The sequence below is a fragment of the Perca fluviatilis genome, chromosome 16 (genome assembly GCF_010015445.1).
Source record: "Perca fluviatilis chromosome 16, GENO_Pfluv_1.0, whole genome shotgun sequence".
NCBI lineage: Eukaryota > Metazoa > Chordata > Actinopteri > Perciformes > Percidae > Perca > Perca fluviatilis.
Genome location: NC_053127.1, coordinates 9055980 through 9072176, shown reverse-complemented (window position 1 = coordinate 9072176; position 16197 = coordinate 9055980). Strand labels below are relative to the sequence as shown.

Here is a 16197-nt window from a genome sequence, read left to right as displayed (position 1 = left end):
ACACAGAGCATTGCTGGGCTGGTTTGGACAGTGCAAATATAAACCTGATTTGACTCTAAACTACAGGATCTCTGGTGACATGACAGGTCCTTCTGGAACAACCGAAAACTTTGCTAAAAGACAAAGAAAATGCGTCAGGTTATGTCACCATGTATGTATTTGTGCAATGCATTAATTCCCTTAACATTCACCAAAAATCTGTGCAAATGTTTTTTCCATTCAAGGGACCTAAATCCAGTTTAAAATGTAATCCTATAAGGGGGCCTTGGACTCTAAAGGAAGACATCTCACATTTGAGATCTTTAAACCCTCTTCATACATTCATTCATACAATTGTTATGTTGTCATTTATCTCTTTCACATTGTGTTTTTATCTTTCTTTCTTTATAGTTACACTGATTAAAAAACAGACTGATTGATAAGTGTTGTTAACATTCAGTGACACTGTTCCAGTGGTAGAATGAGAAAACCTGAGAGGGAAAGTGATGCTGTTGTGCATGGTGCCATCCTCTGGCTGCTGTGGTGAACTGCAGGAGTTCCCTCATAATGAATGAGCAGTGTGGTAATCACACCTTATTAACAGGTTCGTAGCAAATTATGAGTAGCAGTGCATTATTGTCCTATTTGTGTCTAAATGGATATGTAAACATCTCAAGTCACAGAATAAACGATAAAACAGCAGCAGTGAAATTTACAAAGTGATCAATTTAACACAGATCACATGGATCACAGACAATCATATTACAGGAAGTCGCCTAAAATAAGATGAATCAGTAGACCTAATAATCGTTATATTCTTATTAGATACATATATCATAGTCATTTACTGTCTCCAAATTGATTTAATGATTCATGACGTAAGTTCTTTTTAGATCATTTAATCGGTGGATGGATATTTTTGGTGAATTCTTTTAGCCTAAGATGTAGGTGAATCTGTTCAAGGCATGGAGCATTTATTCCTTCAGTTCATCTGAAAACTGAAAAAAAATTAAAATAACAAAAGCACTAAATACAGATAGGTATTTTTTACTGGACTTTGGACAGGGATCATTAAAAAATGATTTGTTCATAGAAAATACACACTTTGCATTCATTTTGTAAACAAGGCAATGCAAACGGCCATGTGTTACAGTTACAGATCCAGTTGAGTGATGGCAGATCTTTTGTAGATAATATCTGACACTCAATTGATTTTATTCACCTGTGGCCATTTTAAACACACGGAGTCCATGTGGGACCAAACTAATTAAATCAAAAGGGAAACTTTATTAAATACACAATTAGATTTGTAAACACAAAAAATGCATAAATCAACCAGTTAAATATACAAATGAATTAATACTACTTATGACTTCATGGAGTTAGGGTAACTTTTTACTTATATTTATTTTTATCATTTTTATTTCAAAATTCAGGGTACAAGCGGTCAAAATGGATTTCCTCAGGAGTGTGGCTGGCGTCTCCCTTAGAGATAGGGTGAGAAGCTCAGTCATCTGTGAGGAGCTCGGAGTAGAGCCGCTGCTCCTTTGCGTCGAAAGGAGCCAGTTGAGGTGGTTCGGGCATCTGGTAAGGATGCCCCCTGGGCGCCTCACTAGGGAGGTGTTCAAGGCACGTCCAGCTGGGAGGAGGCCTCGGGGAAGACCCAGGACTAGGTGGAGGGATTATATCTCCACCCTGGCCTGGGAACGCCTCGGGATCCCCCAGTCAGAGCTGGTTAATGTGGCTCGGGAAAGGGAAGTTTGGGGTCCCCTGCTGGGGCTGCTGCCCCCGCGACCCGATACCGGATAAGCTGACGAAGATGGATGGATGGATTTTTATTTCAAAATTCAATTTCCAAGCCTGTTTTCATTTCATAGTGACAAATGCTCTCACAGGGTTAGCTGCAAGCTAGTCGAGTTTTAATAACATATTTCAATTTATTTTAATGTTTATTACCTCAGTGTGTTTTTTGGTTCTATAAATATGGCCCACGTGGCCTTTCATAAAAGTAAGACGAAGATGGCAAACACTTTGTTTAGTCGCTGAACACTCTTGTTAACTGCAAAGGATGAAATATTATCACATTTATTGAAATACAATTCCGTTCCTTCTCCTTCAATGTGTATAGTTACGTCTCTTGACACAGCAACACAACTGAATAAAACCACAGCACACATCTGTATTTACAGAAACGTTATCCAAATCCTATTCAACAATATAGTTTTTAGACTATTTTTATTACATGAGATGGCACATTAATGTTAAACATGATATTGATTTGAAGCGCTACAAGTTGACATCATTTTACTCACAGACTTTTGATTTACAATTACAATAAATAAAAATAAACTAATAATATGCCTCAACAATCTGTGTGAATATGTATTTCTATCTATCTTCATGTAATACATTTGACATTCAAGGAAAGGGGACATGCAGTCAAATGTTTTTCTTAATATACATGTAGCACAAAACAGGTCGTAATATGCATTTATTGCCTTACTTATGTAAATTCCTTATTTATTTATCCATATTTTATATATTTATACAGATGTTTTACACTGCAACAAAAACTTGATAATGTACAAATACCCTGCTGCTCACCAACTTGTCTCTAAGTCCAAATTTTATTCTTAAACTGTATCGTTAATGCTGATCTCTCAAGTTTTGACCTTTATCACAACAAATTGTCTGGTTTTTCTTCTCAGGTTTTAACCAATGTAGCCTTTAAAAGACAGTAATTATTGTGGCCATCGTCAATATTTGTTTTAAATTGGCTAATTTGATCCCAAAACCTTTTATTCTTCTAAACACAACCAGACCAAAACTACTGTAATTGTTTTTCAGGGCTCCTCGGCCAACAAAATGCCTGAAACAAGTGATGCTTGTGTGGCCCAGTTTTCCTTTTTTTCATACAGTTTAAGTAAATAAATGTATATTTTCACTTTATATAAACAAAAATACATTATACAGATAGTTACGTTTTACCAGGTTAATGTATTGGTTGATGTTGGTTGATTTTATTGTAAATTCATCTGGGGGAGATGGGCTGACATCATTGAAGTGGTTCCCTTAACTAAAGTATCTATGTCTGTTGTGTTACCACTACTGCTATCCTTTTAAGCCTTCATAGTGACGACTAAAAATTGCATTTATAAGTGTCTAGGGGCATTCCTGCCTGCGCATCTCAAAAAGCCTTGGGCTGGCCCTGAAAACTTCTTAGATTGCAATCGCATCATGGGACTTCAACACTCTCTAAACACACCTAAAATGATGGTAATTATAATAATAAAATGTGTAGGGATATAGTGGCAAACCTAGTTGGTTAATTAACCTTTGTACATAGGCCCCAGCTACAAGCCTTTCCTTGTTCCATTACTATGCGAGTGCCTCCCTGTATCCTCTGAGCAACACAGGGCATAAAGCCAATAACTCTGGCCTTCTGAATTCAACGCTCCACCCACTGAGTTTGTGTCCACAGCAGTACAGCGGTGAGACTCAGGCGACCTGCCACACTGACCACAGCGTGCCCAGTGTGATGCTGTAGGCGACCACAGCCACCAAGTAAACTCTGAAGAGCAGCACGTCCAGCACGTAGCCGACCTGCAGCCACTCCTTGGCAACTTCCCGGCACCTGTCCCTCTTCTCCAGGAAGTGGCGTATCGCTGTCACTTCCTGCAGGATGTTGTCCATGACAGGCGAGGCGTGGTCCCTGGAGGGGGGCAGGCCTAGTCCGAGCAGCCCGCCTTCTCTGTCATGGTGGCTGAGCCTTCGGCCTATCTCACAGGTGTGGTGCAGGGTGCACTGGGCTGAAGGATAGGACAAGGGATAGACTTCATTTTAGTTGGACATTTGTATTTCATTGATGCAGATCTGAAGATTGAAGCAAAAAGATGAGCTTTCAAAAGTGAAATTAGCTGTTGTAGATTTTGGTTTGAAAAACCGGAAAACACCTTTAACTGTTTTAGGCTACTGTACATGCGTTGACCTGTACCTTACCAGTCCCATAGTCTGTAAAAAGTGAAGCATTTTTAAATAAATAAAAAATTCATGAATACAAAAAACACATAAATCAACCAGTTGGACAAAAAAATACTAATGAATGAATACAACTAATTATTTTATGGATTTACGTTTTATTTATTTATTTTTTTCAAAATTCAATTTCCAAGTCTGTTTTCATTTCACAGTGACAAATACTATCACAGGGTTGGCTGTATGGTTAGCATCTTGTAAAAACAGTGGTGTAATATTATTTCATAATAATAACATGAGGTTTAATAACAACATACTGCTGCTGTATAGACTGTTGTAGGCTACTGTACATGCGTTGACCTGTACCTTACCGGTCCCATAGCTGTTGTCTTTGTAGTGCTCCAGGTCGGCGCCCTGGGAGGACAGTGTGGAGCAGAGGCGGTGCTTCTTGTGGATGCAGAAGAGGACTGGAGCTCTTTCCAGCACCAAGTACTTCACCCAGTGGGGCACAGGGGGCTGCAGGTCCTGCTTGTGGACCAGACGCACGATCAGCACGGTTTCTGTCAGGCTGATCACCAGCAGGGCCATGCAAACCACAAAGTACACACCTACAGAACAGGTGAGATGAGACAAGGTGTTTTTATGATGATCCTCTTACAGATATTCTTTAAAAGCAGTTAGCAGTAGGGTAGTGCAACATACTTTTCACATCTAAATCACATGGTTTGGACCGTGTCTCATATAGACATTAGATTGCAGGTTTGAGTTCAGACTCTTTTTGGAGATTTCATATTTTAGTTTGCATGTGTGTTCACCTCGCATCCAACAAGCAGGTCAGCATGAAGTGGTATACCGTTACAGACCCATGATGTAATAGTAACTTGTTGATGATGTTTCCCTGCCTTCAACCCAATGTTTGCTGGGATAGTCTTCAAAATCCTGAAATTAGTACTTGAATTTAGTCTAATTGCACTCTCAGAAGTTGCTTTGCCCACATCGATCTGTCCCTGCATGCTTGACTTGCAGAGTAAGTGTTGCTCAATTTAGTTTTGTGCTCTCCTGACATCTCAATTTACAAAGCTATTTCCTTTCTTATTTACACATGAATTGAGAAGCAAACTATTTTAAAATCATGGGCTGACACTCCTTGCAGAAATCCTGTTCTGAATGCAAACTGCTGATAAGCAGCAATAGGTCCCAGTCACCTATCAGCGGGGTTCCTATGGCGGTGGCAGGCAGAGTGTCAGATACAATGATGAGGAAGACAGAGTAGCCCAGCAGCAACGTGATCTTGAAGGAAACCCTCTCTCCACTGTCTGGTGGCAGATAGAAACCCACAATGTCCATCACCATCAAGAAGATACTGGGCAGCAGCAGGTTCACAGTGTAGAACAACGGCCGCCGTCGGATCACCACCTGGGAAATGTAGGTTTAAAGTCAAGTCAATATGTGTACTGTGAAAAAAAGGCAGAATGTGGTTAGCTTAGCTAAGCAAAAACACTGGAAACAGGGGGGAAAAACCAACATGGCTTTGTTCTAAGACTGTTAATAATTAACACGTTGTACCTCATCCATACAAACAGAACAGTAAAAGTAACAAAATAAGTTTATCCCTCTGAGTTCTGAGCAGTATTTTCATCTATAGTGAGCAGTTGGTGTGTACATGCTTTTGGTTTGTTATGCCAAACTACAGTATGTCCTAACTCCATCCCTGTATCAATATAGCAATATTATTATTAATATTATCAATCTTCTCATCTCACGCTTACAAAGAAAGCAAATAAGAATATTTTCCAAAGAATACACAATTATTTGGGCCCACAGTTCCTTTTTATTTAGTATTATTTGGGGGAATCTTTTCTTACAGAGTTGACAGTAGAGAGACTGATTTGAACCAGGGACCTGGTTTTTAAAAATATTTAGAATGTCCCTTAATAACTTAAAGATTGCCCTAAAAAAGTCAAAAGTGGAAATTGAAATAATTTAGTTTTGAATAAAGTTGTGTGAAAACAGCATACGATTCATTAAAAACTGAAAGTAGCATAACCTAATTCAGTTTTAAATAAAGTTATGTAAATAACTCAATAAGGAGCTTAAATGGTGAGTAATTCAGTTCTAAATAATATGTTATCAGAGGTGAATATCTGAGGTAAAATCAAAACAGTTTTTATTGGTCAATCAGTGGTGAGTTAGGCCTAGTCTGTTAGTGATACCTGTGATTGGCACAAGGTGAAGAAACAAAAAAGAGAGGGCGGAGTCGGCAGATACACGCTACACAGAGCGCTGTCAGCGGCAACTAGCAAAGAAAAAAGTGAAACGAAATGGAGGAAAAATAATAGAAGTAGCTAAGTTAGGACACCAGCACGAACTTTTCAGTACTTCATTTCAGATGATTAACCTAAACGTTAGCGCGCGCGTGCGTGCGTGTGAATTCTTCAGTAGCTTAACTGAAATCGCTTAGCAGTTAGCCACTTAGCTAGTGGGAGTAATTGAGCAATGTATGATGCTAACAGCTCGGCTAACGTTAATTAATTGTGATGAAGGCACCTGTTGGACAAGATGCTTCAAGTCAGATAGCGCCGTTTGTGACCGGAAATGCCTCTCGGTGCCTGAGACCTTCGACACAAGCCGTCTCCAGGACTAAAACCCAACTGTAAGTGGAACTTTATTTGCCTTTAGTAATTTCAGTGAATATTACTCTACTGTAACGTTAAGCCACACTGCACTCCAGCTACATACAGGCCTGCGAGATTTACCTCTAGCTATGTATTCTATGTGTGAGGGGAGTGTGGGGGGGGGGGGCTTGTATTAGCCAGTACACAATAACTTTTCAGTAGGCTAAGGTGTGTAAATCTTAGAAGAGCAATTAGGGAAATTGCCATTGAGACTAGGGCTGGGCAATATATATCGATATTATATCGATATCGTGATACGAGACTAGATATCATCTTAGATTTTGGATATCGTAATATCGTGTTATGACATAAGTGTTGTCTTTTCCTGGTTTTAAAGATAGCATTACTGTAAAGTGATGTACCTTTCTGAACTTACCAGACTGTTCTAGCTGTTCTATTATTTGCCTTTTTCCCACTTAGACATTATGTCCACATTACTGATGATTATTTATGTATGAATCTGTGTGAAAGTGTGAAGATATTTTGTTAAAGCCCCAATTGTCAACCCTAGAATATCGCCGCAATATCGATATCGAGGTATTTGGTCAAGAATATCGTGATATCAGATTTTCTCCATATCGCCCAGCCCTAATTGAGACTAATTCAGCTCTGTTTATTTTGGTGAGTTTGTGTACTAGATACACCACCCCACATCTATGCTACAAATAACATACACACAAATCGTACAATCAATATTCCAAATACTTACATGGAACTTCATCTCAGCATAATAGTCATCATTGTCCACACTGAAGATCTTGTAGTTGGACAGTATATGAAGCAGCTCCCACTCTCCTTGGTTCATGAAGACACTCTTGTCCTCCCTGAGCTCCTCAGGGCTTCGCATCAGGGTGATGTTGATGTCATCAACTGCAGATCGAACACAATGTCGGGAGCAGCATGAAACGGCCGTGGCAACAAGTTACCTTTCACCCTCCACTCTGCTTTCTAAGCACACATGTCACAGCAGGGGGGAGTTCATGGATGAGCAGAACAGAGCGGTTGTTCCACTCAAGTCTTAATGAGAAGAGTGGAAGAGAGAGCCGGATGTTGTTTTCTGATGCCGGTGAATATTTTTCTCCACTTTGCCAGAATTACATTGAAAGTAGCATAATGGCAGATTATTCTGTTAAAAAATCTGGCAGTTCAATGAAGCGTTGCTTGATAGTCTATATGAACGGAAAAAAAAGTTGAATATTTGCATTGAACAGTCAAATCCGATTTGACTGACAACATTCTCAGTTGGTACAGTCCTAATGTTTACAGTGGAGAGTTTGGGGAACAATTTTTAGAGTTCTCCTTAGTTTTCTCTTCTAAATAAGTTTAGCTAACCTGGGGGTTTTGTGTATAACCTGTCAGGTCATCTGACTGCTTGTGTTTATTTCCCCATCGTTCTTCTCATTAGGGGTGTCGCTGAGCTCACAGATCTCCGCAATTAACTTGGTGAATACATTGTTATTAGTACTGATAGAAATGATGGACAAAAATATGAAAATGGGACTCAATTTGTAATAAACTGTTATAAAATGCAGGTTTTAAACTAATTAATTAATTGTTTCTAAAGGAAGTGGGTTCCATTCTGTGTTCATTTTGGAGTTAAAACAAAGCAAAACTGTCTTTCTTAATGCAGCTACGGAAAGTATCTTGCGATAATTTTTTATGTAGTTGGAGACCATATTTTTAGAAACCTTAACCTGTTTTATACTACACACATGGAAAAATGTAGTTTTTTATGGGCACTGCAAATGCAGATCCTGATGATTGATTTTCTTGAGGCTTAAATGTCTGAAGAACCCTTTAAAACCAATTAGTCACACATTGTACTGTAAACAACACGGCATCATGACTTTGCGTAAACATACACGCCACTTTCCTAAAGCCAAATGGCGTGTTATCGGTACGCATTTTGAGCTATCCACGTGTATGTCTACGCTGTATACAGCAGGTGTAAACATCCACGCCACGTGTTATCGCAAGAACGTGCCGTACTATCACGAGAACAACGTCCCACACGTGTAACAAACAAAAAAAAGGTTGGGTTTAGGATAAGAAAAGCTTTAGTTACACACAAAACCCCCCCCCGACAAAAACACAACGGTGACCAAAGTCACACGCGTAGGAAAACAAACGGTTGGGTTTAGGAAAGAACATTGGGGAAGGCTTAAAAAAAACAAAAGAACTTTTGAAAAACGTCACATGCAGGGCGCGATCCCCTCTCCTGGGTGAAAGTCCTGTGTTTTACCCATCCGTGGACTTACATCCTTTCATACTACTCGCTACGGCGGAAATTCGCACATAATGTAGGTCAATAGTGGCCGAACGGCGCCGATAAACACGCTAAAAAGCGAATGGCGTGTTGTAAAGACGCATACGAATTAGGGCTGGGCGATATGGACCAAAAGTCATATCCCGATATATTTTGGCTGAATATCGATATACGATATATATCCCGATATTTTTTTCCGCGAAGTGAGAGCAAATGTTCAGTCAAAGCCCAAATCAAATATGACATGTCACAAGTAGTTTCATAGAAACAGTTGCAAAATCAAATAAATAATAAACCGGTTTCTTCACCTGGTTCATGATTAAATGCTCAGCTGTTCAAATAACAATAAAATGTAAACCTAAATACTGTATAACAGGAGTACCTTTTTTGAAATCAAAGCTCCATAGGCTATTTGTGATTCGTTCCAAAGGTCAATTAAGCTTTAGATATTAATATAATCTACTTTGTTCAAAATGTAATGCCTCATGCCTGTAAGCCTAGGTTATAGTCCCATTCTTCCACTTGATACTGCTTCCACTTAAATAAACTTAAGATGAACTATCGACTACAAAACAAAGAAATTTATTATGATCGGTTCACAGATCTGAGTCCAAACGGAAACTTCACCCTTCTGAACTAAGAGTTTCTGCTTCAAGGTGAAGTTTAAACAGACTGAAATGTCCAGGCTCATTCCTCCACTATTTATTTCTGTATGTATTTATGCGTTACATGTAATTTTAACGGGCACTGAGCTCCAGATCCTGCAGCCGCAGACGGTCGCTGCCCCGCTGTAGCTTCTTTCCGTCACCGCCTGCCGCCGCAAACTTAGTGGAACTTTCCGCCCGATATCGACATACAGTTCGTCCTGGACTACGTGTAAGATCCTACCAATCACCACTCTGTCTTTGGCTGGTCCGGATCTGGATCAGCGGGGACCGCCGCGCAGCGCAGGCGAAGCTGTGTTTTTGCCCGGGGAAGAGACGCTGCGGCCGGCCACGGGGCTCTCCCCTCCGGCCGCCGCCGGAGCTCAGATTGCTGGTCGGCGGCATATATAATCATAAAACACATTGTCACCTGTTAAATGTTATCCATGCTGTTTGTTCTTTTCATTTCCTCTATCGAACATAATTAAGCAGTACAAAAGTCCGGCATCTTTTAGCGTTGATTGGATCGCTCGCCCCTGTTCCAAGATGGCGCGGGTTTTGACGTATGTTTAGAACCTCACGGCGACATATCTATGGGAGCAAGGATCACATTTGAACTATATCGATATATGCGATATGGTCTAATTCCATATCTCATTTAAAAATATATCGATATATTTGTTTATATCGATATATCGCCCAGCCCTAATACGAATTGGTGTGTGATACATACGCCATTTCATGAGATCAGTCTGACTAAATGTGTGTGAAGTCAGTGGGATATGTCTTACTGGTATGTAGCCAGCTCTGGAAGGTAAGGCTGCATTTCTGGACATCAAATGGGAAGTTGTAGATGTTGAGAGTGCAGGCTGTGACCACCTGGATAGGTTTGTAGTTTCGCACCAGTCCATCATGTGTCACGTAGACATAAGGTATGTCTGGAGACTTCCCCACATCTACACTGCAGGTTAGAGACAAAAAATGCAATAATTAGTTTAGGAGTAAAGACAGACCCTGGTAGAATAACAGCAGTAGTGGAAATAATCAACAGGAGCCGTTCTTACAACTCATTGATGAGGATGTCGGGCACCCACACGTTATTGGTAGGTAAAGAAACTTGTTTGACTTCATCAAAGTCTTCTGGGTTCCACACCAGGAACTCATCCGTCCATGACTAAAATATTGAAGAATGGAATAAGCTAAATTAGTAAATATTATAGCATTAGTGTCTTAGTAACGCTATATGTATAATGCTGTCAAGTCATATAGCCAGGGTTTGATTTGTGATCAACAAAACAAAACCTGCAATAATTACATCCCCATTTCAATACCATGGATAGAGTGCCACTCAGCCGGCCATGCCCAAATTTATTTATGAACTTCAATGTTCAATGAAAAATAATCTCAAAATGAAATGGCACAACGTGGTGTCAACATAAAACACAGCGCTTTCAAATTGGAGAGCAGAGATCACCTCGCGGCGAAAAGAAAATACTTTCACCCAGGAAACGCTCGATCGTTCCTCGGTAATATTTAATCCAAACCACAATCTTTTTCCTAAACTTAACTAGTTATTTTGGTGCCTAAACTGAAGTTTGAATTTATTGAAATCATGCTCTAACTAAATAAAAAGCAGAATTTTTATATATATATATATATATATATATATATATATATATATATTGATCGCTTTGAGAGGGGGGGATACATTTTGTCTCCACTGGATAAAAAAAATAATATAAATAAATAATTTAAAAAAAATTCAGCAGAGGCAGGGATATGTAGACCAAAAAGGGGGAAATCTCACGCAAATCCCACCATGCATACTGGATTTGAAGAGGTATGCAATACACACATCTAGCACAATTATTAAATGTCATTGTCAAAGTACTAAATGTTCAAAATCACAAATGACCCTACATTTGCTATTCTATTCATAAAAAACGTTTTAATTGATCTAACATTTGATAGTGTAATCATGCAGTAAACCAAAGTAGCTACAGTAAGCAACCTACAGTACTTGTGAGGATTTTTTGTTGTTTTACCTGTCTGTACCACACATATGTTGTCAAAACCTGGTTCTTCTCATCCTGTAGTGGAACACAATAAGGCATCTGTTTTCAGTTTTAATCATATTTTATCTTTCAGATAAAATATTTGTTACATTCAGTATATTGTAATATAATTCATTGTATATTTTATTCATTGTTTAGTATTTATAAAATACATATATACTTTGTTCATAATATATTATAGTTATAACATTTACAAATTTAAATGTTTATGGAGTTATTTTAAATAAAGCTTCAAATTAATAATTCAAATCTATTCTAAAACATACATGCTTTCATAAATTAAACCCATCGGCTCTTGTAAGTTGTAGAAGAGGGAGCTACTGGTCCACCCTGAGCATATTTAATCGAAAAGGTGCAGCATATTTGAGGTGTGTGTGTGTGTATGTGTGTGTGTGGCTCAATTATGGAAAAAAAATCATAATCACGATTATTTAACACGTTTACTCATTGACTTTTGGAAAGATGTTAAGTTGGATGGTGTATAATCTTGAAGCCCTGCCTTAAGAGAGTCCCTGTCTCAAGGTTTGTGTTTATGCGTATTTCTAAATTAATGTGTTAAATCAAATTACCACACAGCAAACCTGGGGCCAGTACAGTCTGCACAAAATCAGCAGCTAATTTGTTGCCGCATGGCCCGTAGGTTAATCCATTCATTTTTCTGTATTGATATGTGTTACAAATCAATTAAACCCTGCAAAGCCTCAATGAGGTTTGCACACATTTGTATGTGTAACACAGATTATTATCCAGATGGCGTATAAAACAATAATAAAAGGATTCATGACACAGTAAATAATATAAATAAGGCTGCATTGCGCTTCACTGTTTGCAGGCTAGTGTGACATTCTGGTTGTGTGTAACTCACCACATTGAGGATGGAGTAAACCATGAGGTCTATGGCCACTATAGTGGACGTCCTCCAGTCTTTCACTGGTCTCACTCCCTTCTTATATCCCGCACTCAAAAACTCAGATAGCCGCACTAACGTGGCGTTGGCAAATCTTCCTGTGCTGCTGCCCAGTTTCTTCACTGAAAATGTATACAATATGAATCGTTTTATGTGCACTGACATAAAGAAGTCAAACATACAGTTTCAATCTTCAAATCTCTTATATTGTCAGCAGGAGATGAACATTTTTGAATAAGTAAATAAAAAGCTTTTTTTATTTATCAGTAGACCTTTGTGTAAACACAATTTATCACAAATGAGTGAACCTTATCTTCGTTGGAAGAAATAGCTTCTTAGTTATAATAAGATCTCGCTGATGCTTTTTAAATGTAAATAGTGTTTATTTGCAAATAAAAGGTGTTTCACAGTTTAAATGGCAGCAGAAAAAAACTAAATATATACTGAATTCTATTCAAGTTAAAACTGGACCTTTTAAAGAAAGTGAAAAGCATAAAAACAATCGCAAAATGAAATCATAATTAATTCAAAAATTGTATATATACTTAGTAACAGTTCCTAGCTGGATGAAATGAAAATGTAAGCGACGTCACCTGTTGTGGTGCCACAGTATATTGAATGACATTTTCATGCAGTGAAATGTGATATATTTCATGCTACTTACTTTAACTCAAGATAACTCTTATCCTGATTGTATGCGGTTTTGTAAGTATCAGTTTTATTGGCAGTATTTATTTATACAAATAAAACGAAACAAGAAATGCAACCTCTATATTTTAAAGCTATGTACTGTATTTTGAAAAAAAACAGTGCCATTCATCCCTAATGGCTCGGTAACCTTTGTCTAATTCACCATTTTAACCAAATAACATTTGTAAAACTAATAAGTTATCACAATGACAAAATACAGTAAAACATACATTGTGTATTAGACATTTTGTTGATGTGTTTTAAATGGAATTTATTGTAATTGTGTATAAAATGCTATTTATTTTGGCACTTTAGCTTCGATGCAATCCTAAATGATCTGATAAATAACCTTGTAGGTAATACTACTACTAAGATCAACAGGTAAATGTTTGAAAGGATATAATGGAGTGTAAAACAGAAGCTGCTGTACTGTACCTGTGCAGGCTCTTGATGCTCCTTGAATAAGAAGGAAGATGAGTGCTGTCCTGGCTGATGAGAGCCTCATGGTGCCAGTTCACCTGTGTTTTCTTCTCCTGCTGTGGTAGACTGCCGGCTGCTCTGATGAAAGGCCTCGGGATGCCTGACACCCATATCCTCCATATCCATCCGCTATATCCATCACTTCACTCTCATCCACTATCAAAACCTTGTTAGTGTCACTCAGCTCATAAGGGTGTATCCATCTGCTCTGACGCCACTCCTTGTTCAATAAAGCAGCAGCAGCTCTCTGAGATAAATGGAGCTGAGAGACTGCAGAAATAAAAGCTAGTGACCGGATCGTTTGTCATGTCTGAGTAATCATTTAATTATGTAGTACGCCAACACCAGGCCAATGTGTTAGTGATTTAGCACAATTAAGAGACTGTCAGGCAAGAGTGTTAACTCACTGACAGCAAAGTTTCAGCATCTAATTATTTGTCCTTTATCACATAAAACCCACAGTGGCCATAGTGGCATGCTTATTTTCCTCTCTTAATATTGCTGTCCCAAATGTTGAAGGCTTTCGAGGCTGCCAATATTAAAAATAAAATAATTTATTCAAATGAATTTTCATTTGTGTGTGCATGATGTATAGGAAAATGTGACTAAAAATATTGACTAGCACATTTAAAACAACATGGTGTTGGATGGTTGAGGTCAGGGCTCTGTGCAGGCCAGTGACAAAACACATGCTTATCCAGTAAAAACTATGCTTCTCCAAATTTGTTTATCATTTTTTTCAGATGGACTGAAAGATGAAGTTTTCATTAATGGTATGAGAAAATGCTCAAACTTCCTAAGATAAATAATTTTAAACTTGAAGGGCACTCTGAGAGCAGGGACCTCCACCGTGGCGTGCCCTATCTCACAATGTTAATGCAGGATGAACTTTTCCAGCTCATGCGCCAATTTTCCGACACCACATGAATGCATGCTCTTTCTTTGTTAACAAAAGTGAAAAATAATTTGTGTATCCGCCCGGGGGATTCGGATCGGAACTAAAATGTAATGTGTTCCTTCCTTGGCCCATGCTACACCCTTCCACCAACATTACATGAAAATCGGGCAATAGTTTTTTCCATAATCCTGTTGACAGACAACCAAACCAGAAAACCGACAAACTGAACCAAAAACATAACCTTCTTGGTGAAGGTAAAACCCCTAATTGGATTATCTGAAAAATGCATTAATGCCCCAAACCTTAGCTCATAAAATTGTTGGCATTTTGGAGACACATGGTTTTCACAGGACGACAACAACAATATCAACAATTTCTCTAGACCAAAAGCACACAAGTATATGGACACGTGTGCCCACATACTTTTGTAGTTTAATTCTCAGTATAACTCCCAAGAATAACCATGCTATGGTTAACCGGAAATTTAATGTAAATTGGCCTTGAATTTACATTCATGTCGAATGAAAATGTAAAGTTACAATTTTCTTTTAAAGTAATGGCAGCAGTCAGCAAATCTTATTTCATGAACTTTGTTAAAGTCATCCATTAACATAAGAGAGGAGGATATAACATTTGATTGGCTGAAATGCATCAATCAGAGGATACCAGTATAAGGGAATTTGTTTTGTTTATCTAGAGGGTTGTTTTTCACCTTCCCATGCTTTCTTTGGATCAATTCACTGTCCCAAACGGCAGACTGATCTCATAAAGTGGCATATGTATGACACGCCAATTCGTATGCCATTATTCGTATGCCATTATTGGCGTGTTATCAAGACGCATACTCGCTTTTTAGCGTGTTTATCAACGCCGTTTGGTCTCCATTGACTTACATTACCTTGCGATTGCATGTGAATTGACGGCGTAGCGAGTAGTATGAAAGGGCGAAAATCTAAACCCAGGATTTTCACCCAGCAGAGCGGGGATCGCGTCCTGCGTGTGACTTTGTGTCCCGCTTGTGATTTTTTTTTCCTTTCCAAGTTTGTTTTCTTAAACCCAACCGCTTCTTTTCCTAAACCCAACTCACGTGTGACGTTCCTAAACCTAACCGTAGCCTTCGCGATAACACGTAGCCTCGCGATAACACGTAGCCTCGCGATAATGCTGCAGCAGTCTGCTGTATAGAGCGTAGACATACACGCCGATAGGTCAAAATGCGTACAGATAACACGCCATTTGGCTTTAGGAAAGTGGCCTGTGTTTTTACGCGAAGTCGATCACATTGCAAACGGCTATAAAACTCGATTCCTGACCATTAAACACAAATTTGGTTTAAATATTCATACAGATGTATTTGGTGGCCTGCTTTTTGAGCTAATTAAACTGTTTATCACAATGCAAAAATAATGAACATTGCATGAACATGAACAATGCAGCCTCTGAGGGCTCATTGCTGTCTTTTAAAATGTATACGTAGACTGATCTTTCATGACTGGATGTAATTCAGCAATAAGAATTGACAGGTTCCTGGTTGGTTTGACTGTAAGGCTTTCATTTTCACTTCTGTCATGTAATATATTTATATTCACAAAAATATCAGCTTAAAGG

At 38.6% G+C, this 16197-nt stretch overlaps 1 protein-coding gene across 1 annotated transcript; it reads right to left on the bottom strand.

Annotated features, from left to right (window-relative positions):
• Positions 1 to 2071: 2071 nt before the first annotated feature.
• On the bottom strand, positions 2072 to 13817 carry htr3a (5-hydroxytryptamine (serotonin) receptor 3A). Its single transcript, XM_039777957.1, has 9 exons — positions 13730 to 13817; positions 12480 to 12679; positions 11585 to 11629; positions 10604 to 10713; positions 10331 to 10500; positions 7339 to 7499; positions 5160 to 5370; positions 4326 to 4562; positions 2072 to 3788 (listed from the first exon to the last, which is right to left on the bottom strand). The coding sequence occupies exons 1-9, from the start codon at positions 13815 to 13817 to the stop codon at positions 3478 to 3480; spliced, it is 1533 nt and encodes a 510-aa protein (XP_039633891.1). The 3' UTR covers positions 2072 to 3477.
• Between the last annotated feature and the right edge of the window lie 2380 nt (positions 13818 to 16197).

Bases quoted from the DNA above. Each gene is read 5' to 3' on its own strand.
- htr3a (XM_039777957.1), bottom strand. From the start codon at position 13,817: ATGGATATGGAGGATATGGGTGTCAGGCATCCCGAGGCCTTTCATCAG. The intron at 4,563-5,159 runs GTGACTGGGACC...CCTGTTCTGTAG, and splicing joins CATAGGAACCCCGCTGATAG to GTGTGTACTTTGTGGTTTGC. The intron at 3,789-4,325 runs GTAAGGTACAGG...CCTATCCTTCAG, and splicing joins AGACAACAGCTATGGGACCG to CCCAGTGCACCCTGCACCAC.